Source organism: Artibeus jamaicensis, unplaced genomic scaffold, assembly GCF_021234435.1.
Source record: "Artibeus jamaicensis isolate MK-2021 breed Jamaican fruit bat unplaced genomic scaffold, CSHL_Jam_final scaffold_369, whole genome shotgun sequence".
NCBI lineage: Eukaryota > Metazoa > Chordata > Mammalia > Chiroptera > Phyllostomidae > Artibeus > Artibeus jamaicensis.
Genome location: NW_026522042.1, coordinates 27,422,483 through 27,445,887, shown reverse-complemented (window position 1 = coordinate 27,445,887; position 23,405 = coordinate 27,422,483). Strand labels below are relative to the sequence as shown.

The window sequence follows — 23,405 nt, the reverse complement described above, 5'->3', positions numbered from 1 at the left end:
GACAAGCAGGGATGCTGGAAGTGTTCTTTGTAGCCAAGTGGGAAGGAGACAAAACATGACACAGTCAGTCTTCCCTTTTGCACCTAGTGCCCCAAATGCAATCACGTTTACACTTATGAAGTCACTCATCCATTTAAGTGGGCTTTGTTGCACCTTGTACTTAATTACCAAATGCTCCCTACTCATTGTTTGCTGCTTCTAGATGGTTACCAACCAATCGAGTAGCACCGCCACATGCTTACCACTTAAAATATTAATCCAGGGGAGGACCCCTGATTCAAATGTTTTTAGCTAGTTCAAGTTCTTTGCCTGATGCGCACTAGGTAGCTGAATAATTCCTCTATTTTTCCATATAAAGATGCTCAAAAACAATACTCCTGTTTCTCCATTTGACAGATTTCCTTGTCAATATTTACTATACCTTTTCCACTAGCCTACCTCTCTTTATCCACTACTTCTTCTCCTCAGCCTGAACCAATAGTGAGAATGGGTGAGAATGAAATGTAATTCCAATGCTGCTCTTTTGGGTAGGTGAGGAGTCATAGAACAGGATGACACACCAGGATGTGCCATATCCGGTAAACTAAGGAATGTTCAATGTAGCCAACAGAATTAATTCTTGGGTCTCCCATTATCTGCCATTCATTTTCAGAGTAGATAAGCATCCTGCCAAAGGAGCAAGGTCAAAGGTTTGATCCTCAAGGGGTCCCATTAGCTTCGCCCAGTGGGTGATGCAGCCTCCACACCAAACTCCAGAGACATCTGCACACAACATACTCTGTTGGTCAGTCGGTGAGGAAGGGGGTGAGGTGGAGCGGGCATCTAAGAAATCCTGTCACACAGATTTGAAAGCAACTAAAAAGCACACACTGCCTAGCATCCCTCTGCATGTGAAAGAACACATTTTAAAAATCATTCTGGTATAAGATATGAGGTAGCAGCAAAAAAACCAGTCTATTTGAGAAGTGATAAGTGGTTTTAGTTCAAGAAAAGTGGGTCTCAGAAAGGTAAAGCTAATACCCTAGTGTTTTTGAAGGATGGTTGAAAGGCAGGATTATATATCGAAGCATGAACTTGTACATTTTGTTTACTTTTGTTCTCTATTGCATGCTTACTGGTACCCCAAGGGAGTTTGTTTCCTTTCCTAACCCAAGGTAAAGACACAGGTTCCAAAGATTACTGAAGACTGAGGCTAAGGGAAGGTAGGACTCAGGAGGGGAGCTGTACCTGCAGCCTCCTGTCTAACTGTGCCGGACACATGCGGGCTTCCAGAGTGGTGAGGAAGTCAGCTGCCTTTGGTAGGAAGGACAGCACCAAGGGGAAGCCCTGTCCTCCTCAGAAGAATTGAGACATTTCCTATAGCCATCTCAGTTCTGAACTTGACAGTCAGTCTTACACTTAAATTTGATGTTTTCAACAAGTGCCTTACACATACCCTCTTGAATAAATTAGTCTTTAAACATGATGGGTGCACAATGCAGTGTGCAGATGATGTTTTATTGAGTTGTACACTCGAAACCTGTATGGTTTAGTGAACCAATGTCACTCCAATAAATTAAATTAAAAAACATAAGGGGCTTTATACAGTGGAAAGGAAAGTTAGACACTTTGCCAAACCAAATGGGCTCATGATATGTCCATTTTAGTGTGTTACGAAAGATTATGCTAAAACAAGGAACTCATAGCCACTTGATATTCCTACCGTATACATATTTTCAGCAATAAGCTTTGTTTTGACTCCAGATATCAATACCATTAGTGGCAATGTCATCTGAAGTCTACTATTTCAAAGGAATTGCCTATTACATTTATGTACAATAACAAAAGGAAGAAGTGTGGATCAAAATAATTTTGGGAGAAGTTTTTTACATCTTTTCCAATCAAAGAAATGGAATACCTCAGAGAAAAATACTGAGCTTTAAACTGTAGTCATGATAAAATATTTCAAAATTGGAAGAAGTTTCCCAGGGGATTAGCAAGTTGTTTTTTTTTTTATGATGAGTCTGCTGGAATTATAAAATAGGAGTTATCAACCATATATTACCATCCCTCAGGGAGCCTCAAAAATAAAGGCTTAACACCTGAATGTCTCTGGAGATGGGCTCATGTAATTCTAAGGTACAACCGAGATCAAGAATCGTGTTCTTAAAAAGTGCTTCACATCTGCTTTGGGTTGCATCATAAAAATAGGGCGTGTAGTTTTGGTTTTAGGGGCATAGTGGTGGTGCTGTGTTCCACGTGAGGGAGGAGGATGCAGGTACATCTCAGCTGCCAAAGATGCTATGGTTCAGGTTATGTCCAATGTTGAATAAGTAGGGAAACCTATGTACGAGATTGGATATTTGGTTTATGAAACCACACTATTATGACTCCAACCTACTATGCATTCAAATAAAACTCAGAAGTGTCTACTAGATGCCAAAATAGCCCTGTCATGGGAGTTCCAGCAGCAAACAAAGAAGATCCTTTTCCTATCCCCTTGGAGCTCACATTGTAGCAGAACAGTAACAGCACAACACCTGCTGCGGCTCTCACCACATTCACACAATGTGAGGCACTGTCAGGGCTTTTGAAAGAAACATGAAAAGAGAGGAAGATATTATTGTTCCTAGAGAGCCATCAGCCTGGCCAAGGAGATGACGTCACTCGATCTGAGTAATATGGCTCTTGTACGCAGCATCCCTTACATGCTACATTTGGGGTACATAGATAAGGAAGGTGGGTAAGGCATGGATAGGAAAGGAGGTGAAAGTATAATTGGGGCATCAGAATAACTGAAGTGACCAAGTTGAAAAGTAGTGTTAAGAGCAGGGGCAGTAGGAAGAATACCCGGTTGGGAGGAAGACTGTGAACTTAGTAATAGTAAGTACTGAGGATGGACAGAGAAAGTTAGGGTAGAATGATCTGAACAATGTGGGTCATGCAGTGGCCCAAACAGCTAACAGACGAGCCTCCCAGTAGGGAGAGGGAGAGGGAGAGGGGGAGGGGGAGGGGGAGGGGGAGGGGGAGGGAGGGAGCTCCTAGGATTCAGAAAATTGATGTCTGCGCTATGATGCATAGAGAAATCTCCGGAATCTGCAGGTACTCAGCTTCCAAGCTCAACTGTAGGTTAATGCTGATCATGTTCTAGAAACACCTAAATTTAACTAAAGCTGCAACTGAGATGAATTAAACTAAAGCCAAGTTACAGCTGAAACAATATTAGATGGACTCAGTGCTCTACTTTAGCAATCTGGTAGAAGAAATGGGGTGCTGTTCCTTTGGAGACATGTATTACTTACTTCAGTCAATTCTAATATTTTAATATTCAGTGTCTGGCATAAACAACTAATTGCAAGATGTGCAAATAAGCAGGGCAATGTGACTAAAAATTAAGAGAAAAGATAGTATAGGCAAATCCACAAATAACCCAGATGTTAGAATAGCCACATAGGGATTTTACCTCTGATACATAAGTTAAACTATCCACTGAATAAATAGATGACATGCATGAAAAAAAGAAAAAAGCAGAGAAATGAAAACTATAAGGAAGAACTGATGGGAACTCTAGAACTGGAAAATGCAGTATCAGAAAAAGACATCATATGATGAGTTTTCCAGGAGGTTGAGTCGGGAGAGAGCTTTGAGACAGAGTGGAGGAGAAAAAGCCAAAAGGACAAAAAGGAAAGAAAACCAGGGAAGTTTCATCTTAGAAACTAAGATCTACAAGTATGAAAATGTCAAATGCTGCTGGGAGGTTCGAGCAAGATTAGAAGAGAGATGTGCCTGTTCTAGGATGTGTGCAGACTCTCGGGGCCTTAACAGAACTGTCTTATTGAAAACAAACCAGGCAGCAGAGTTCATTCAGTTTCATTCACATCATGGAAATACTGAATACTCCTTACTTGGAATCCTGTGCAAGGTCAAGGTGATAACAGTGAGGGGTGGGAGCACAGGAAGGGTGAGAGGGGTGACCCAGGCAGGAAGCTCTAGGTACGCCCTGCACCTGCCATACTACAGGCTGAAACTGAAAGGTGAAATGCACATGAAGAGAAAAGAGAATTAAAGAACTTCCATCAAGAATTATCAATATGACATCATGATGGGTTTATCATATAAGGATAAAGAAGTGTCTATCCATTTCTATCATTCGACAAATGAGGGTATATAAAAAACGCTTGTTGGAGCATGTGAGGAGTAGAGAAGATGATGACTTGAAAGTCAGTACACCTTCTGAGTTCCAGACGGTGACAGAGTGAATAAGATACACACTGTATCAGGGTGTGCAGGTGGGAGGCCTGTCTAGGGCAGAGCTTTCGGACTGTGTTCTCAGCATGGCACATATGGAAAGTGGTAATGCCGGGGATGTATCCTGGGGTAAGGGCTGTGTCCTGGTGGAGGCCATAGACCCTGGGGCTTGGGCAGATTCAGGCACTCCGCAGACCTTCCTGAGGCCTGAGGTATTAAAATTTCAGCACACGTATGACCCATTCATGGTGCACATGTGTGAGAAGGAGCGAGTTGAGGCATGTCCACTACAGTGTCCCTCGCGGTCCTGGCACACGGTAGCCCTCCATAGCTGTTTGCCTGTGAGAGAAGCCTGTGGGTCATCTCTCACGCACACCTATACTCTAACATTTTAAGAGTAACAAGGTTACGTTTATAATGGACTTTCAAATAATACCATTCTCACTAAGTGGTATTAGTCTATGGAGTTAATATTCAATGTAAAAGTTTAACACTACCATTTTCCATTTTATGGCTATAACTTCCTTTGCCAATGAGTAAGGTAGTTTGTTCAAGTCTCAAGGTGAAGGCCATGGCATTTTTTATCTTCTGATCTTTCATGCTGAACACCCTCTAATGTCACTGTTGGAATATTAGTGACTCCAACTTAAAAGCAACACACTGTATATCACTACATGCCTGCACCAGCCTGGTTTGTCCTGTCTCAGCTTCAGTTGCCTGTATTAAATCATGAGGCTGACAAAATTGGGGATGCAAAAGGCATCATGTGCTTCAGGAAACAAACCACTTGTCCTTTATTATTCCACTCCCAAGCCATTTGTGTCACTGGACGTTGTTCAAAGACATCACAATATACAACATCAAATAGGAAAATTTCATTTTAAATTTGAAAAACAGGCTTTCCTGATAGGAAATTTTCATGAACTGCCTTGGTTATAGGAGAAGAAATCTCTGAGCTTCAACTAAGTTTCTTGAGAGAACTTTTAGGGCATTTTGACAAGGAGCCGTCAAGAACTGCCTGCTTCTGTGCCTCTCTCTCCTCCTACCCAGTATTTCTTTGACTCCAGTCTGGCCAGATGAACAGACAGGCTTCTTCTTCAGCAGGAGCAAAGTCTGCTCTTGCTGCTTATGCCATTTCACAGACCAGGCCCCTGGGTCCCGGCCTTGGGCTGCCCGGATGAGAGGGGGCTGCACCTACGGGCTTCCATGGCCTCTTGCCTGGGGTTTGCCGTGTCCTTTCTGGGACAGCAGTCCTCTCCTCTTCTGTCTCAGGTGTCCTCCGGGGCAGAACCACTGGCCTGTTCAATTTATAGCATCAGTCTCCCTCCCCCTTTTTTAGCAGAATCCCCGATTATGGCCATCCTTGCCTGCTCTGTAATTTCTCAAGATCCAGCATCATAGATATAACCACATGTAAGCCTAGGTGGCTAAAAAGAGTATTTACCTGTAAACTTTAAAATTATTTTCTAAACCCATATTTTTAGTATGAGAGTAAAAAGAACAATTTGCACATGATTAACGCTTTTGTTTGTTTGGCAAAGGGAGGTAAGGACAGTCAACACATCGAAGGAATACAATTTAAAAGATGTTAGCCTGCTAAAGACCTCTTTTCTATTTTTAGATTCTCAAGATTTGGGGCATTTGAGAAGAGCCACTTCATTGCTCATGCAGTTTCCTCTCTAAAACTTTTCTTCTGAAACTGTTTGGCCAGGCACAAAATGAATACCTAAGTAGTCAAATGGACGTGGGATATTTTTTCTCCTTCTCTCTTCTTTCTGAGGTCTTTAAGCAGCGGTCCCAAAGCTGAAGAAATGGGAAATCTCTCAGTGTTGCCTTCTCCTCACGTAGAGTACTTCCAGAGGGTGAATCATTGTCTCCTTTAATGAAATAATTATTGGCTGTTCAATTTATTTACAAGTCCCCTTTCCAAAGAATTTTTATCTGCCAGACCCAGCTGCCAAAAGTCCCCAACAGGTGTCTGAATTAATTAACGCAGAACCCGTGGCTCTGTGGGAAAAGGAGGCAGCATTCATGAGATTAGGTTCCTGGGTTTGGGAGATAAGAGTTTGAACACAGGCACTTAATCTGGAGATACCAAATTTGGGCCAAAGCACACAGCTTTGCCACCACCCAGGATTTGGCTTGTGAAACCCAGTCGTTAAAGTGAGCCAGCAGAGAGTGCTCTGATACATCACCTTGTCTGGGAGACCAGGCTTCTTTTTAAAATACTAATTGAAACGGCACGTGTTTTAATTAAAACAACATCTGCTAGGGTCTAAAGGAACATGTTTTGAAGAGCAGAGACGGCATGTCACCAAAATGTCCTCAAACTGAATTAATAAAGTGAAGCTTTCAAATTCGCCAGAATAAAAATAACACATGGCCTCCCTGGGTAGCACAGAGCAGGGTTCCAGAACCTCAGTCTGTCCCTGGGTGCAGGCGGGACTGCTTGCCAGGGTCAAGAAAACAGGCGGAGAAGGTGCTCACCTGCTGTGTGATGAGTGGTCTGTGAGAGGTTGGCCCTCCAGAATGGGCTGCCCACATGCCAGGGGGTTCTGCTACACAAAGCCAGTGGCACGAGATGAGACAGCAACAACACACACACACGTGTGTGTGCATTTTAACTGAGGGGCACACCATCTGTTGTTAGAGCTCTTTCCTGGTTTTGCCAGGACGCACTGTGGGGCAAAGCTGTGGTCTGAGGGCCCCGAGGATGATGACGGGGATATGTTTCAATCAGAGGTGAAGAATTCAGACAAACTTTGAGAAATGATCTCTTGAGCAGCACTTGGAATGCTGCTTCGTGAAGAGGGAGACCCAGCTTTAGGTCTTTGCTTATTCCCCAGAGAACACGCTCTTATGACTGAAGAATTGGGTAAAAGTGTATTATCCCAAAGTGCGGATGAGGATCAATATACCCCGGTCTAGAACTCCAGGGGCATGCCCCTCACAGATCAGCTGTAGGATCACTAAATGCAAGAGAAGGACCGGGGCACACATCTGTGGAAGATGATTCAGTCACAAACAGAATGTGGTCTTCGCATCTACAGCGGCAATGCATGGACATAGAGCCTATTGTGCTGAGTGACCTAAGTCAGACAGAGAAGGGCCAAGGCCATATGATTTCACGTATATGTGGACTCTAAAAAACAAAATAAATGAACAAGCAGAACGGAAAGAGATTCATTGGTGCAGAGAACATTTTGACAGTTGGCAGATGGGAGGGGGCTGGGTGAAAGAGGGGAAGGGATTACAAAGTACAAATGGGGAGTTGCAGAGTAGTCATGGAGACATAAAGTGTAGCACATGGAATATAGCAAATAATATTGTAATAATGGTGGATGGTGCCAGGTGGCTACTGGGTTTATCAAGGTGATTGTTTCACAAGGTATATAAAAGTCTAATCCCTGGGGTGTACACCTGAAACTAACACAATATTGTATGTCAACTGTAACTGGAAAATTTAATAAATATTTTTTTAAAAAGAGAGGGAATGCTTATAAAGCAATGTAACATTCAGGACAGTGTGGATACAGTAAAGGGAAAATGCACTTCTCACTGAGTCAAGATCCAGCAGGGTGGAGGGGACGGGGAAGAGAGGGGACTGTCATTCTACTGATGACAGTATATTCTTCTTTATTTTCTCTTAAAGACTAGTCATTTCTATTTATTTAAGAACATTTTAAGTTATTTATTAAAGAACATTGCCCTTTAAATATTACAACCAGCAATCCTTCTGTATAGAATGGCCAGATGCATGGTCTCATCTGAATAGTTAAAGCAGATTTAATCAAGAAGCTGGGAATGCCCTCCACCCACTCCAGCCACCAGGCTGCTCAGAATGAATGGAAGGGATGATCTGAACGCCATGCGAGGGGGGGAACAGCACTGGATTTATTGCTTAAATAATAACTGGTTCCCAAGGAAGAAGCCGCCCTTATTTTGTTCACGATTCACTGGTGGGGGAAGTAGGAGGGGGGTACTGCTAGGTACACCTGGAGATTTGGGGCTCTTTTCTCTTCTCTTTCTCCTGGGGGGCATCTGTGCTTAGGAGCCAGCAGGCTCTGGTGGGAAAATGGCCCCTCCCTGACCCCAGAGAGAGCTGGGTTCTGTCTGGTGCTCCCTTTGAGGCTGGAATGGAGAGAGGAGGTGTTGATTGGACAGAGGCTCAGCTAGCTGTCCATGTGAAAAGGCCACGCAAATGTGAAGAATGGACCATATAATATGAATGTGTGGGGGCATCAAAGAAGGATTCTTACAGACCTTCCAAATGTGGTGGCTCAACCACCCACATGAGAACAGAGACAGGGAAAGGGTCATGCAAAGCAAAGAGGATGAGAAGGACCCAGGCGAAATGGGGAAGGACCAGGTCCATGAGCCAGGAGGTGGGCCTGGGAAAGGTGTGGGTGGGGAGGATGCTTCCAGCCCTGGCCCATCTGCCAAAAGTGCGGCAGGCAGCCACCAGGCGGGGAAGCAAAGGGAGGGTGCTCGGTCAGCTCTGCCAGTCCTACCTGCAGGGTGCAGCAGCTCTGCCAGCCTTTGGCGGAGGTGGGGGCACACAGAAACAGCAGTGTTACTATTTCCTACCGGGTCTCAGATCTCTTGCAGTGTGACAGTGGAGAGAGTGAGCGCGAGGAGAGTCCTGGATTTCAGGGAACATCAAAGCTGTCTCTCTTTCCTCTACTCTCTGGATGCCGTGGGAAGAGGCTGAAACAGACACCCTTCCACATCTTCCCCTCTTTATTTGGGATTCTCCAAACCTCCTCTAGATCCATTCTTCAGAATAAATGACCCTTGCTATCCACCTACCAGTGAATTAATACAGCACGTATGTATTAATTCGTTACTGTTATAGGTATAGCAAAGTGCTAGGCAGGAAATAAAAGGAAATAGGGTACCAGATCCCTGCTTATTACGTCATTGCGTAACATTGTGATGCATGCACATCCAAGAATAAAACTACACAGTGGAAATCTAAGATGACTGAAAACATTTCTCACCAAGTGGGTGATACCCACTCCACTCTAGTTCAAAGAGGAGCCTCCAGCAGGGAGGCCAGACTGAGCTGGTTACTGGATGATGGCAGGGCTTGGTGAGTAAAGGGCTGTGAGAGAGGCGCCAGGGAGGAGACAGCTGGGGGCGGGTGTGTGAGTGGGAATGGTGCCACAGACACTGGTGTTGCTGGAGAATTCAGGGAAAAGTGCACTTAGAGGTAGGGGGCAGCTTGGGGTGTGCACAGACAGCACCCCTAATGTGACGCCAAGGCATTCATGGGAGAGATAATCTTATACATTGGGGAACTTATATGTGGTGTCAATGAAACTATTTTGGTACATGATACGGCCTTTTGATTTTCTTTTCTCTCTCTCTCTCTCTCTTGCTCTCTCTCTGCTGCCAGGGAGGTCCAGCCGTTTGATTTTCTATGCTGTCTGCAAACGTAGTAAAACAAAACAGCACATACGATGAAATTACTTTCTTGAGGATCATTTTCCATGGGTAGGTAGCCATGGGTCTAAAGATCAATGTTTCTCAAGTGATAGATACCTCCCCTCTCTAGAGTTTCCATGTGCTTTAAATTAAAAAACATATATATTGGAGTTTTGTTTGTTTTGTTTTGTTGGCAGAGAGGGTGGATGTTTGGCTACAATCAGTATCCGCCATCTGCATCAGGAACTATCCACTTCTTGAAACGGATGAATTTTGCTAAACTGGTTAAGTGATATATTGTCTTCTCTTGTCACTGAAGCTAAGTAGTATCATTAATTAAAGAAAACAAACAAACAACTAAAGAAACCTTTCTGAATGATAAAGTGACACTTCACTCAGAAGGATAATTAACATTTTCAGAAGGTTGCAAATAAAGGTATGGATGTGGATGATGCTGGACTACCGCACCCAGTCAGAAGATCACATGGACCTGTCTGCAGCACACGTGTCACCAGCCCGATGGCAGGGACATACACAGAATCAGGAACGCAACCTGAATGGGAAGATGCAGAAGAGGCAGAGAATGTGGCGCTCCCTTCGGTGCTACTAGATGACCCTCATTAGAGCTGACGGTGGGGGGGGGGGTGATTGTTGTTTCATAGCCTCTCTGGAGTTTTCTGACAATGGAGCCCAAGGAAGATAAACCATCCCCTAACCGGAGTGTGGCAGCTGCCCCTCCCCCAGCCCCAAACTGGAAGAATGATGTAAGAAGAGATGTAACTTAGAGTGACACCCCAGAATCAATAATAGGAAGAACTGACTGGATTCTTTCTGAAATCCCAAGCATCTGCACACACGTGGTAGACTTCAGCAGGCAAATGAACTGGTTTTGTGATGATTTTCTTCATTAGTATAAAATCCTTTTCTTTAGTGGACGTTTTACATCTGCTTACCTAATGTTTTGCTGATCTGAAATTCATTTTAAAATGATGGTCAGGCAGGAGACAAGTTTAGTCATCTGGCAAATATTCATGAAGTTCCTGCGGTGGGTTGAGTGCTGTTCTAAGTACACGGGCTACACTGGTGAACAAACAAGACAGAATTTCCTGCCCTTAATGGGCTCACATCCCAGTGGGCAGGGGGGATGGACAGGTAACAAGATAAAGTGAATAATATGTTGTACATTAGATGGTACTCAGTGCTACAGAGAAAAATAAAGCAGGAAAGAAATTGGGGGTAAAATTTAAAAAATATATTTTATTTATTTATTTTTAGAGAGAGGAAAAGGGAAGGAGAAAGAGGGAGAGAAACATCAATGTGTGGTTGCCTCTCACACACCCCCTACTGGGGACCTGGCCCACAGCCCAGGCCTGTGTCCTGACTGGGAATGGAACTGGCAACCCTTTGGTTCGAAGCCCTCACTCAATCCGCTGAGCTACACCAGCCAGGGCAAGGGGGGCAGAAATTTTTAAGTGGATGTGAGAAAAGGTTGTGCTGGGAAATTGGCACTTGAGCAGGGTGAGAACTGAGGCACATAGACACCTGGAGGAAGAGGACTCTAGACAGCAAGTTCAAAGGCTCTAAGGCAAGATTATGCTTATGGGATCAGGGATCCTTTGTGACTCGGTGGCTTCAGTAAGGTTAGTGACAGCAAGAGGCCAGAGGGTTAGGTTAGAGGAGGCACAGAGAGCTGTATTGTACAGAGTTGTGTGTGCCTAACAGCCTTCATCTTCCACAGAGAGATGAGGAGCTATGGGGGTTTTGAGTGGAGAAATGACAAGCTCTAAGGTTTTAACAGGACCACACTGGTTTCTGCATTAAGAGTACACTGTGGGGGGGGAGGGTAGAAGCAGGGAGACCAGGTTGATGGCCATGGTAATCGCCCAGGTGAGAGATGATGGGAGTTTGAGGAAAAACAAGGAATGTGAAAAGTGTCACATTCTGAGAAAATATAGAAGGAAGACTGGATTTGTTGATGGACTGGATATGAATGAAGGGTGAGGAATCAAATGGGCCTGTTAGGCATCTGCCTCAGATCACTGCAAGGACACGCTACCACTCACTGTTGTGGGGAAGACTGTGGAAGGACTGGGTTTGGGGAGAAGATGAGGAACTCAGGTCTGGAGATGTGACACCTGAGATGCCTGTTGGGTCTTCAGTAGAGCTACTAGACAGAGCGGTGGACACAGAAATGTGGGATTCGTGCCAGAGACATGCATCTGGGAGCTGTCAGGATAAAGATGACCTCTAACACCATGAAATTATATGGCATCACCAAAGCTTTCCGAGAGACTTGGCAGAAGAGAGAAGATGTAGAAGTTTATTGTTTTTGTTCTTGGTTCAAAATCATTGCGACTTTCTTTTCAATATGTAAAGTTCTGTGCAGCATTTCCTTAAAGAGCACTACTTTGATACAATATTTACAGTAAAAGAATTGGCAAAGGCCACATTTCCTTTTTCCTAGATAGAATATAATGGCGCATTTTAGTTTTTTGTTTTGTTGTTACATTCTGCTTTTCTCATTCAGGAAAAAGGTTATTGATTCTATAAAGCCCAGGAGTTAGATATTTTCACTTCTGTTTTTAAGGGATTGGCTCCCTGTCCTGCCTGGTGACATTTGTTAGTAGAGGTTTAATTTAACGTAAGCAATATGGAACTCCCAATGTCCCTGCCTCAGACAGAGCACTAGATAACTGGCTTCTGAGACAGAAGGCGCACCTGGGAGCTAGAAAACCAGTCAATAGTTCCCAATTTTATTATATTTTAATCCACCAGAAGAAATAAAACATATGAACTCACAATACTGAGTAGTGAGTATCCAGTCAGTAGGCTGATTAGCTATTGATTTTTCCTCCATTTCTGAGAGGAGCTATGAGATTTTATCGGAAGCACCAGCCCTGTCCTCTCTGAAACAACTATAAGGAAAAGAAAGAGAGCAGATGCGAGAGAGTATCTTGACCTTTTGAGCTAATGGCCTAGTTTCCATACCTGACAAAATCTACAAACAATATTTAAAGTCAAACTAAATCTAAACATCAAATTGCATTTATTTCATGCCTTATGATACGATACAAGTATGAACAATAATTGAATGTATTTGACACAGATGTGAAGTCAGGTTTACTTGTGAATAAATACATGGCTGGAGATTGGCAAAAACTCTGTTTTTTGTTGGAAGATATGATGGGTACTGTCAGGAAGGAACAGCAGGAAGAAGAAAAATGGCTGGTTCCCAGACCACAAAGTACACCATGTGCAGGAATTTGAGTATCAATGATGGACCCATGTATCAATGTAAAATTTGGGTATGAAATTTGGATCAACACCTGGTATTCCAACTGCTCCAGAAATGAAATCTTGACCTTCCGCTCACTCACCTGCTTTCCGCTAGATCCCCAAAAGCTATACACCCTGAACCTTCAGCACGGTGGGTGGTCCAGCTCCCTGCTGTTTATCTTTCACTGATACATGGGTCCATCATTGATACTCGCAGTCAGGCTTGCCAGGCTTCCAGCTGCACTGACTGACCAATGACCCTTCCGGAATGATCTCTTCAACCCCTGATATCTGCATTAGGACCATGGTCTATGGGAGACTTGTGCCTCTTCCCAGATAGGTCCTTGTGGTTCATTAGTGCTCCAGGCATCAATCAGCCTTGGACTGGGCATCTTCCCACCTACAGAGAGAGGACTCAGGAGGCCTCTCTGGCCTGGGCACCTCATTCTGTCCCAGGCACTCGAGGTCTCTTAAAGGCCTTGGACCCACTGGCTTGCTTCAGGCTCCCAGTGGGCCTTCTGCAGTGGAAGCTCCTTCAGCTTAGATATGTTTCCCCCAAATATCCACCCTTTCAAGTCCTGGCTCAAATGTTACCTTCCCAACAACTCCTATCTTGACCTTGGCCTCCCATTTTAAAATCATAACTCCTTATGCTGAGTGAGAGAAGCCAGACACAAAAGCTCACATATTATAGGATTCCATTTACATAAAACATCCCCAATAGGAAAATCTGTAGAAACAGACCACACATGGGTCAGCGCCAGCAGCTGGGAGGAGAGGAAAACAGGGGGTGACTGCTCAGTGGGTGCAGGGCTTTCCTCAGAGTGACGAAAATATGTTGCAATTTGATATTGGTGGTGGTTGTAATGCCACCATAAAGGTACACTTTAACTGGTTAATTTTACGTAGGTGAATTTCACCTGAATTAAAAAATTGACAATGTCACTAATTACTGTCTCCTTTACCCAGGTCCATTTCTCCCCTTGGAATGTTCCTACTACACAATGGGCTTCATGGGTGCATTTTGTTGATGGTACATCTCCCCTCCCCCAAACGGAAACTCCACAGGGTCAAAGCTTCCTGTCTGCTTTGCTCATTGATGTGATAATGGCTGGGCCTAGAACAAGCCTGGAACAAGGTAGCTTGTTTGCTGGATACATATTTGCTGGATACATGGATACATATTTGCTGAATACAGGAGCACTTTAATGTTATCAATAAATGACCTTCCCTATTTCTTGAATACCAAATTAAAGAAAGACCATTCTTTAAACAATAGGATTAAAAAGCCAGTATGCTTTCATCCAAAATAAATTTAAAAATGGAGAGGAGAAGCAAAGTGGCGTGGATCCCATTTCAACTGCTGTTCACCACGTGGAAAGCAAACAAACAGCCTGACAAGGATTTAAAAGATGGGGAAGATGGGATTCAGGGCTGAGTATCATGGTTGTTTTTAATTTTCAAGGATTAGAAATGTCAACAAACACTGCATTTTCCTCCAAATTCTAAAAGGTAAACAGGGCTCTTGGACTTAAACTAGAAGAACTCGGGGAAAACATGGCCCCTAATAAATGCACTATTTCTGCATGGATATGTGTTCTGCATGTGGATTCAGGCACATGGACCCTGCCAGAAAATATTTTCACATAAAAACTGAGATGCTGTGAACTGGAGAGAACGTACCAATAAGCTCCTTATTTCGGACGTCCAGGGCCATGTTCCGGAGTGCCGTGGCCACTGCACACACAACACGGTCGTTATCTATTCGGAGCAGCTCCACCAGGATGGGCAGGCCTTTCTCTTTCCGGACAGCAGCTCGGATATATACTGACCACTGGGAAAAAAATGGAAGGAGAAGACATCAGCAGTGGAGGAGGAAAACCCTATAGGCAAATAGCACGTACGGGTTTTCAGACTGCTGTTTGTAGGAGCCGAAAAGGTTGAATTACCAAGACCTAGTTAGTAGAATAGGCTGAACAGGTTAGACATGTAGTTTTAACTTGATTTTTGCCTTCGACATATGATAAAGCTTTCAGGGTGTCAGTTAACTGCACTTTACTTCTCTGGTACCAGCAGTTTTTTAATTTGAATTGGAAAGCCATTTGTAGCCATTGCGTGATGATGTACTTGATGCTTTTAGATGTAAAGGTTTGAGACACAAGGGGCTGGCCACTGACATTAAGAAGAATAAAAAATGAACCCTGAAAAAAGCAGAAAATGGTAAAAGATTGATTGTTTTTGAAAAAAAGAGATTTAATGTGGAGGTGGGGCATAGAGATGTTGCCAAACACACCAGTTGTCTGCTAACAATAAAGAATAAATAAGTCAGATAAAGTTAGGGGTGAGTAGAGGTAAATATGACATTGACAGTCAAGAATAAAAGTGATAAGCCCTGGCTGGCGTAGCTCAGTGGATTGAGTGCAGGCTGCGAACCAAAGGGTCCCAGTTTGATTCCCAGTCAGGGCACATGCCTGGGTTGCGGACCAGGTCCCCAGCATGGGGCGCGGGAGAAGCAACCGAGGCAACCACACATTGATATTTCTCTTCTTCTCTTTCCCTCTCTCTAAAAATGAATAAATAAAATCTAAAAAAAGAGTAAAAGTGATAGAATTTAATACATTTTTAAATCAAAATGCATTGTGTCTAAGGCCACAATTCCATGTCTATAAAATAAGATATACAATTTGTTTTTGATTGGTGGTTGTTGACCTTAACAAAACACACCCAATCTTGCTATTGAAATACTTGCAATATCAGAATGATAAAGCATTCCAGTTCATTTCACAGAATGCGATAGGCCCAGATCTGCAGACATTTGCATATATACTTTGTACTCTTGTACGGTGTTCCAGAGAAGAGAGTGCACTATAAAAATCAACCCGTGTAAGAGTTTAACCTGTTGCAATTGCATTTACGATCTAAGAAAATTACATTCATGACACGAAGTTTTGGATTCTGTGGTTGAATACCCCTGGGGAGCACCAAAGGTAAGCAAAGTCCCCATCCCTCCCCTGCCCTCCCCTCCACCCGCCTTCCCCATGGGGCAGACACCCCAGAGCTGGCTCTCACCTGTGGCAGGCAGGGAGCCCCCTCTGGCAGTGAACGTAGGGCATACGCCATGCCTGCCACATCCTCAGCCCAGCCCTGCATGAAATATGAGATTAAAAAAACACACAACTTCATCCCATTCACATAGTTTCTTATCACCATCAATTTACACTATAAACTTTTCCTTTGCCCCCATTCCAGGGAGCCTGAGAGGGTGGAAAGTAGAAACAATCACTAAAGCATCTCCTGATTGCTGCAAACTATTTCACAGCCCCGCGCTCACGAAGCAGAGAAATGAATGGCCAGGGAGCCTTAGACATGGAAAAACATCCAGGTGTGGAAGGTGTTTTTTGGAATTTGGAGGGAGGTGCTCTGTGAACCGTACAAAACCTCCTTCATGTCCATTGGAAATTCATTTGCAATTCAACATAGTAAGACACGATTTTCATCTACTTCCTCTACTGCATGCAAACCTCTGGTCCTTGGCCCAGGAAAGCTGGGAAACCTGCATGAACTCAGGTTTCCCAAGTGGTAAAGCTGAGCTTATGCAGCCCATTCATCACTGGGTTCTTCCCTAAAACTAAGGAGGGAGGCTAGAGAGAAAGGAAGAAAATGGAAGTCGGAGTGTGGGATCAATGTTTACCAATCGCGAGATGATCATCAACAGTAGATTTTATACTGGGGAAATATTCTTGACCTTTTGAGAGATAATAGGAAATGTTCTTGGGAACTTGGACAGGCTGATGCATGGGCCCTAAAGATGGCCTCTTTCCTGGTACAACTTTTATTCCATCCCAGGAAGCTGGTTTGTGCATTAGTGACCTCTTCTAATTCCCCCAAGAGGAAATCTAGATGCAAAGTTGTTAAGTAACCTGCCCACTGGGGTCAACTGTACCCCTGACCCCCAATCCTGTTTCTTCAAATCTGCTTCTCTCTGTGATGCTGACAATCTTCCCTCCTCTACCAGCATCTCATTCTCTCCCCTAATTTCTGTGCTCAGTCTCCCAGACACTGCCTTGCTCTCCTTCCATCCTGTCAAATGTTCTTCTAAGAGAAGAACTTGGCCATATTTTAAATGACTCAAAAAGGGAAGACTGTGACTTTATCTTCTTAGAAGTCCAGATATTATGTCCCTCCCATGTTGGATGGAAAGAGGATTTGGTGTCTGGAAAATAATGAGAGTTATTCAGCTTTGCTGGGAATCAATTTGAGAGTTAAAAAGAAAGCTATATGTGGCCAAAAAATGTGGATGAGTTACAGACACACATTTCTGGTATGAGAAAATGGTCAAGAGTGGTATGTTCTTCCTAAGTGAAAAGGGATAATCAGACAACAGATTCAAACTTAGCATTATTGCTATTGCCACAAAGAAAATAACTTTTATTTTGAAACTTTCAGTTGTGTATGTGTTTGTATATGTACAGATAATTGCCAATATTAGCTTAGTATAAGACAACTCAGAATAAATTGTTTACATTTCACTCAAAAGGTATTATAAGTTTCTACAGGTTTTCTTGGCATGCAAAGATGTGTGGTAGTGATGATTTTAAGTAGCAGCCAACCAGAGAAGGTCACATGTAACCAAAGTGTAACCCATGAAAAAGAAGTAAGTCACCAGGCAGAGATGGAAAGAAAGGTACCATAAAGACAAAGTTATGAAAATGAGGAATGTTTCCAGGTACACTCAACACAGAACCATGAATCTCTTGTAGAATTTTTCCAAAAGAGGAAATAAGTTGACTTAGAACACAGTAGCCTCTGTGGTCATTAGAAAGGTGTATGAGTTGCCAAGAGTTTTGTAACCTACACAAAAGTAGGAGTAGCACTGGCATGAAAACATGAACAAGAGAGAAATGTGTACCATAACCCACTGCGGTTGTGGTGGAAATCTTTGGGTACAGTGAGAGCACTATGCACTGAGCAAGTATGTACAGGGAAGGGAGAAATCAGGTATGGACCAGGATGTCTTTGAGAAGAATGGTCCATGAGCTGAAGAGAGGATGCTTGATGATCCAAGAGGAGAAGAAGGAAGAGGAATAGGAAGGGGAGAGGGAGAAAGACAAAAAGGAGATGGAGGAGGAACTGGTTCAGGAGAAATAGCATGAAAACATGACCCAAATTACTCTTGGAGAGATGCTGGAACTTCAGGAGAGTTATGTTCCCTCAAAATAATCTCAGCTAAAGAAACCTAACACTTAACCAAATGCCAGGCATGGTTCTATTTTTTAATGTGTATTAACTCATTTAATCCTCATTTCAACCCCATACAGTGGATGCTAGTGTTATTCCCACTTTACAGACAAGAAAAAGGAGGCACAGCCAAGTCCCACAGGCTGCAGATGCTTGACCATGTCTTGAACCCAGGGATCACTGCTTTAGAGTTGGGGCACTTGACCACCATTCTCTTCTACATCTCAAAAAGAGGGTGCAAATTATACATATCTGCAATCATAGTCATATAATCCTCTGCAAATTCACCAACTGACCTTGGCCTAATAAATTACATTATTTTAGTGTTTCAATAACCCACATGGTCCTCCTCTAAACTCCTGAGTTAAAGACCCTTTGAGAGCTGTCAATGAAGGTCCTGGACACTTCAATCTAGTCTGGATAACAACTTGCCTAGATTTAGCAAATCTCATACAAGAAGTTGAGAAGTCATGTATCACTGGAATCACAAAGAGAACGACCTTGTTTGAATCAGGAAAAGATCGTTTCTATTTGCATGTACTATGACAACAATTCCAAACAGCAAATGCTGTTCCTTCTCCTCCTTCCAACCCATGGTTCTTCCTGGTGAGAGGCTCTGATATCATCTCGCCCAATGAGGTGTTGTCAGAATGGGACAGAGAGCAAAGCAGCAAATGTTTAGTGTTTAAGAGGGAGCAGATGCAGCTGAAAGATGGGTATACTTGAAAGGGGCTAAGAATGGGCAAAGAACAATGTGCTTGCTCCTCAGAGTCAACACAGAGCCTCCAAGCTGGAGAGAGAAAGGATCCTGGTTGGAGAGGAAAGAAAAGGTGTGAAAACATCATGGGGGACTCTCAGCTCAGGGCCCCGGTTGAGAGCTCCCTTGTGTGAGGGACTGTGGATAAAATCCCCCTTTAAGATGGAAGAGCGGAAAGTCATTAGAAGCTCTGCTGCCCTTTCTGGATCTCAGCAGTGTCTATGCAAGACTCAGAGAATTCCCCTGCATGGTCTTGGAGTGGGAACCATAGAGTAGAAATGACACCATAATGGCTGGGTTGGAAGGAGGTTCCTGAAGCCCCAGTGTGGCACAGGGAAGCCCATGAGTATTTCTGTGGTCTTGACTGGGTGGCTGTGTAAGTCTGTTAAGGAGGGAAGGCTAAGGACCCAGGGCTGCAGAGAAATTAGTTGGGTAGGGGGAGGGCAAACATCAGAATCATGGGCACAAATGGTCTACCTGTGTTAAAAAAGGCTGTGGCTGCATCTCAGGGAACAGCAACAGTGGGGGAGAGCAGGTGTGGGCCTGGAGAGCACATAGGGCCAGAGCCAGTCCAATCACCAAGGGCCATGCCCCAGCTGAGAACCCAACAGGACAAGGAGACTTGTTCTGAGCTGGAGGACGGAAAAGCTTGCATACTGAGACATGGACACCCAATCCCCACCCCCAGGAGGGATATGCCTGTAGATGCTCCCCCTCCCCCAAGGTTAGCATCAACTGCAGGGGGAAGGAGAGGATGAAAACTGACAAACATAAAGGTGGGCAAGGTTTAAGCCCAAAGGATTGGGCAAAAGCTGAATTTGGCTGAGTTGACCTAGAAATGTCTAGGTGAAATTTTTTTTTTTTTGCATTAGTTAAAATGAGAGCTCAGAGATGAAAACAAAGAAAGTTAGTTGTATGTGAATTGGTGTCCAATCATGTTTCTTATCTGTATTGATGGTGATGGTTTGGCAATAAAGTGAAGCTGTGAACTGTTGAACCCAGGATGCCTCACTCCACTGTGGATTCCTAGGGGCTTGACTTTTAAAAATCTCAGCCCAGTCATAAACAGAATTAATAGCTATCATTTTTCAAAAAAAAAACTTCTTCCTTTTAAAAAATAAGGTGATTCAGGTAAGGCTGATTTAAAAGAGGTTGACACTGTAATTTAACTAGCTTTTTCCTTTTGAAATCCTAATAATTTGCTAAATAACTAGAGATAGTATTCTCTTTTAAATATTAAATATTCTACTATAAAGTCAAAGCCATTATACTGCTAAAATTCTGAATTTGTTGATTAATATCTCCATACTTAAAAGTTCTCTTGCTTTAGAAGTGCAGTCTGCCTTCGAATGGTTTTGCCACGTGATTCTTTTCCCATTGACTTCCTTTATCAAATTAGCCATTTCCTCACTTTTTCTATTGATACAGTAAAGAAAAGTTCCACTTTTCAGGCTGGATTCTTCCAAACATGATTTCACCTTTCAGAAGGATTGCAGCATTTTGTAGTGTCCCAGAGCCACCAGGTACTAGAGTCCTACAGCTGTAAGATGAGTAAGACATTGGATGACTTTAGTGTAGATTGAGTGAGATTCTGAAATTCGTTTTGGAATTCATCTACAATGCCATATTATTTACAATGGTACTTCATTCTCATGTTAAGAGGACAGAATTCCCCCCTCCGAAAAGAGTTTATTTTTTTAGTCTTATTTGAAGTGAAGTTTTACTGTAAAAATGTTAAAAATCTTCAGAAGCCTGTGGGTTTTGCTGCATGCTTCCTATCATTATCTCTCCAGTGTGGATCATTATCTGGATTAGCAAGTTCTTCAAGTGGCAGAATGGCTCTGGCTGGTCCCTGCAAGAGGGTTTGTGGAACAACTGGGCGGTATCAGCACAAGGCTCTTCAAATGGAGGGTTTCCTTTGCAATGGACGTAAACTTTAGGTATCAGGTCTTTGAATTCAGAGCCATATTACAGGATTATATATTTTTGTTTTTAAAATCTATTTTGAAAAGTAGTATCGCTAACCAAGAGGACTAGTAAAGAATCTCCTTAAAGCAAAAAATCAATTGAATAAAAAGTTAGGTCAAGATAACAGCAGCTATTGCATATTTAAAGTGTGTTTCTGTTTGCATTTTTGGAATGTAAATCAGGTTAAAGGCAAAGACTAAATTTTACTGCGTCTGTTCATGTGATGCTGAAAATATTAATGTCCAAGAAAGAGATATTTCTGAGGAAAAAAGCATTTAGATATTCTTCCTTGGTAAGGATAAAGGTCAAATTCAAGTAAAAGTGACATAGAGGAAGCATTCACTAAACCAGCAGTAATAAGTACCCTGGCTTCTTCTATCCAATGAACTCTCAGGCTATCTCAAGGGTCAGTAATTTTTTTATGAAAAATCATGCTCTTAAAAATGAACCTTTCTGGACACAGAAAAATTTTTTTTTTAATTGTGAACATTTGCTATCAGTACTTCTTACTGGAGTCTTATAGAAATCACTAAGTCATGTATGGTTAGGGCCAGTGACGTCATTATGATCCTGCTCTTCCTCGTCTCCTTCTCTCGAGGTTGGGGCCCACCCTTGAATTGTGTCAGGCTGGTCCTCATGTCCAACTGAGTGTGTCGTGTCTAGGAGCTGGCTGATTGGGCAGAGTTCTCAAATAACCTTTGTCTTCATTTGGACCCAATTTCTAACCCATTAGGCATTATGCTTCATGCCCCATTTTCATTATATTTTTTCAAAATTCTCTTTCTTTGTGTTCAAACCATGCACTTTATATCATACCACTAACTATGACAATGATAATTCTCTTTGTCTTGGGCAGCAAACCATGATGTTGCACTCCACTAATCTGCCCCGGTTCACTTGTACCTGATATACTACCTGCCAAGCTATGCTAAATTCAGTGTCTTTCTCAAGGCTGTTGGTCCTGTCTCTAGGGTCAAGTCTCATATTTCCCAGTTCTCTTATTTTTTATTTATTTGGGTTACATGGCAGGAGATTGTTTTTTTATTTACTACATCTATGTTGCTGTCATGTTAGCTCATTAATATTAACAGACTAATATCCAAGTACCTATTTAGTTTATCTTATTTTAAAAGTAAATGAGGAAACAGTAGAATCTTAGAATAGTCACATTTTAGGGGGAATATTGACAAAAAATATCTCAAATGTTTGGCTTTATGGCAAGTACAGATATATTTCTATAGTTCAAACCCTGGGTTTTCATGAAGTTCAATTACAAGAGAAGTAACCCATAAGTGGGAGTCCAAAGAACATTTGTACACAGTTTTGGAAAGCTTTAACCTATTATATCCAATTGTTCAAATATTCTGTGACAAAAAATGTCATTATACTATAAATGAGGAAAAGCTACCAACTGAATTTCATGTTGACTATGAAAAACATTTATCACTTTGCTTTTGCCATAAGGCGATTATGTGTTTCTGATGCTTATAAACCAGTAATGAGGGCTTTAAAGTTTAAAAGTATTTAGGGCCATTATGAAGATCTAGTTTGCTAGTCAATTTGCCACATAAAAAGAGTGTGCATGTTCTCCCCATAAAGAGTAATTATTGGTTCAGATGATGAAGTCATAAAAAGCTGCCTCTATGCAAAATCGTGGTGCTTTACCTTCACATTTCTGCCTCTGTTTATGTCATAAAAAGTTAAGGGCACTAAAATTCAATGGTTGCTATAAAACCACATTCTTGGAACTCCAGATTTCAGATGGTAACACTGTCTACATGTCACTTGATGCTATTATGTATCCTAAGTTAATCTTGTACTTACAATTTTTTCTTAAATCTCTTTTTAAAAAACTTTTTGTACAAGTTTTTCTAATCTTTTGAAAATTATAACAAGGTATCTGTGTTTGGCTTAATGACAGTCTTCTCAAATCATCCCAATGGATTGTTTATCTTCCCTTCCCACATATTCCCTTACCATTTAATATGATAGATTAATAAATTATATAACAGGTGATGATAATGTGATTGACTTTTATGCATACTTGTGTACTTGCATTTTGATAAGAAAGTGCTTATATAAATATATATAGATAGATTTTTTTAACTACACATAAATATTCCCCAGAAGCCCCTTGCTCTGCCTGGGGACCATTCCATTTTTCTTGAGTTACAGTATTAGGAAGGCTAGTGCTCTTAAAAGTAAGATTGACATCCTCAGAGTCAGAATTCTACTTTAACCATTGGGATGGAAATCTTTCTAAAATGCTTTCTGTCTTTTAAAATTACTAGTAACTATTTAATGCTTTCTTGATGACAGAGGGTCAGCATTGTGACTATCAGTTATTGGAGTATATGCAACAGCCAAGACATTGAATGACGTCTGATTGTTTTTCTCTCTTGTATCCTTAGTTACTTTTTAAAATTCTTCTGTCTTTTCTCTTTGCCATCAGAATATTTACTCTCTTTCTTATGGCAGATCTGTATGCCCATTTATAAGAGGCACTCCTTGC

At 42.4% G+C, this 23,405-nt stretch overlaps 1 protein-coding gene across 1 annotated transcript in view; it reads right to left on the bottom strand.

Moving 5' to 3' along the window:
• Positions 1-23,405, bottom strand: part of CTNND2 (catenin delta 2) — an 841,098-nt gene that overhangs the window by 81,188 nt on the left and 736,505 nt on the right. Inside the window, exons 16-17 of the mRNA XM_053657171.1 lie at positions 16,000-16,074; positions 14,614-14,764 (exon numbers count right to left, since the gene is read on the bottom strand). Coding sequence (XP_053513146.1) covers positions 14,614-14,764; positions 16,000-16,074 — 226 coding nt within the window. The remainder of the gene's footprint in view (positions 1-14,613; positions 14,765-15,999; positions 16,075-23,405) is intronic.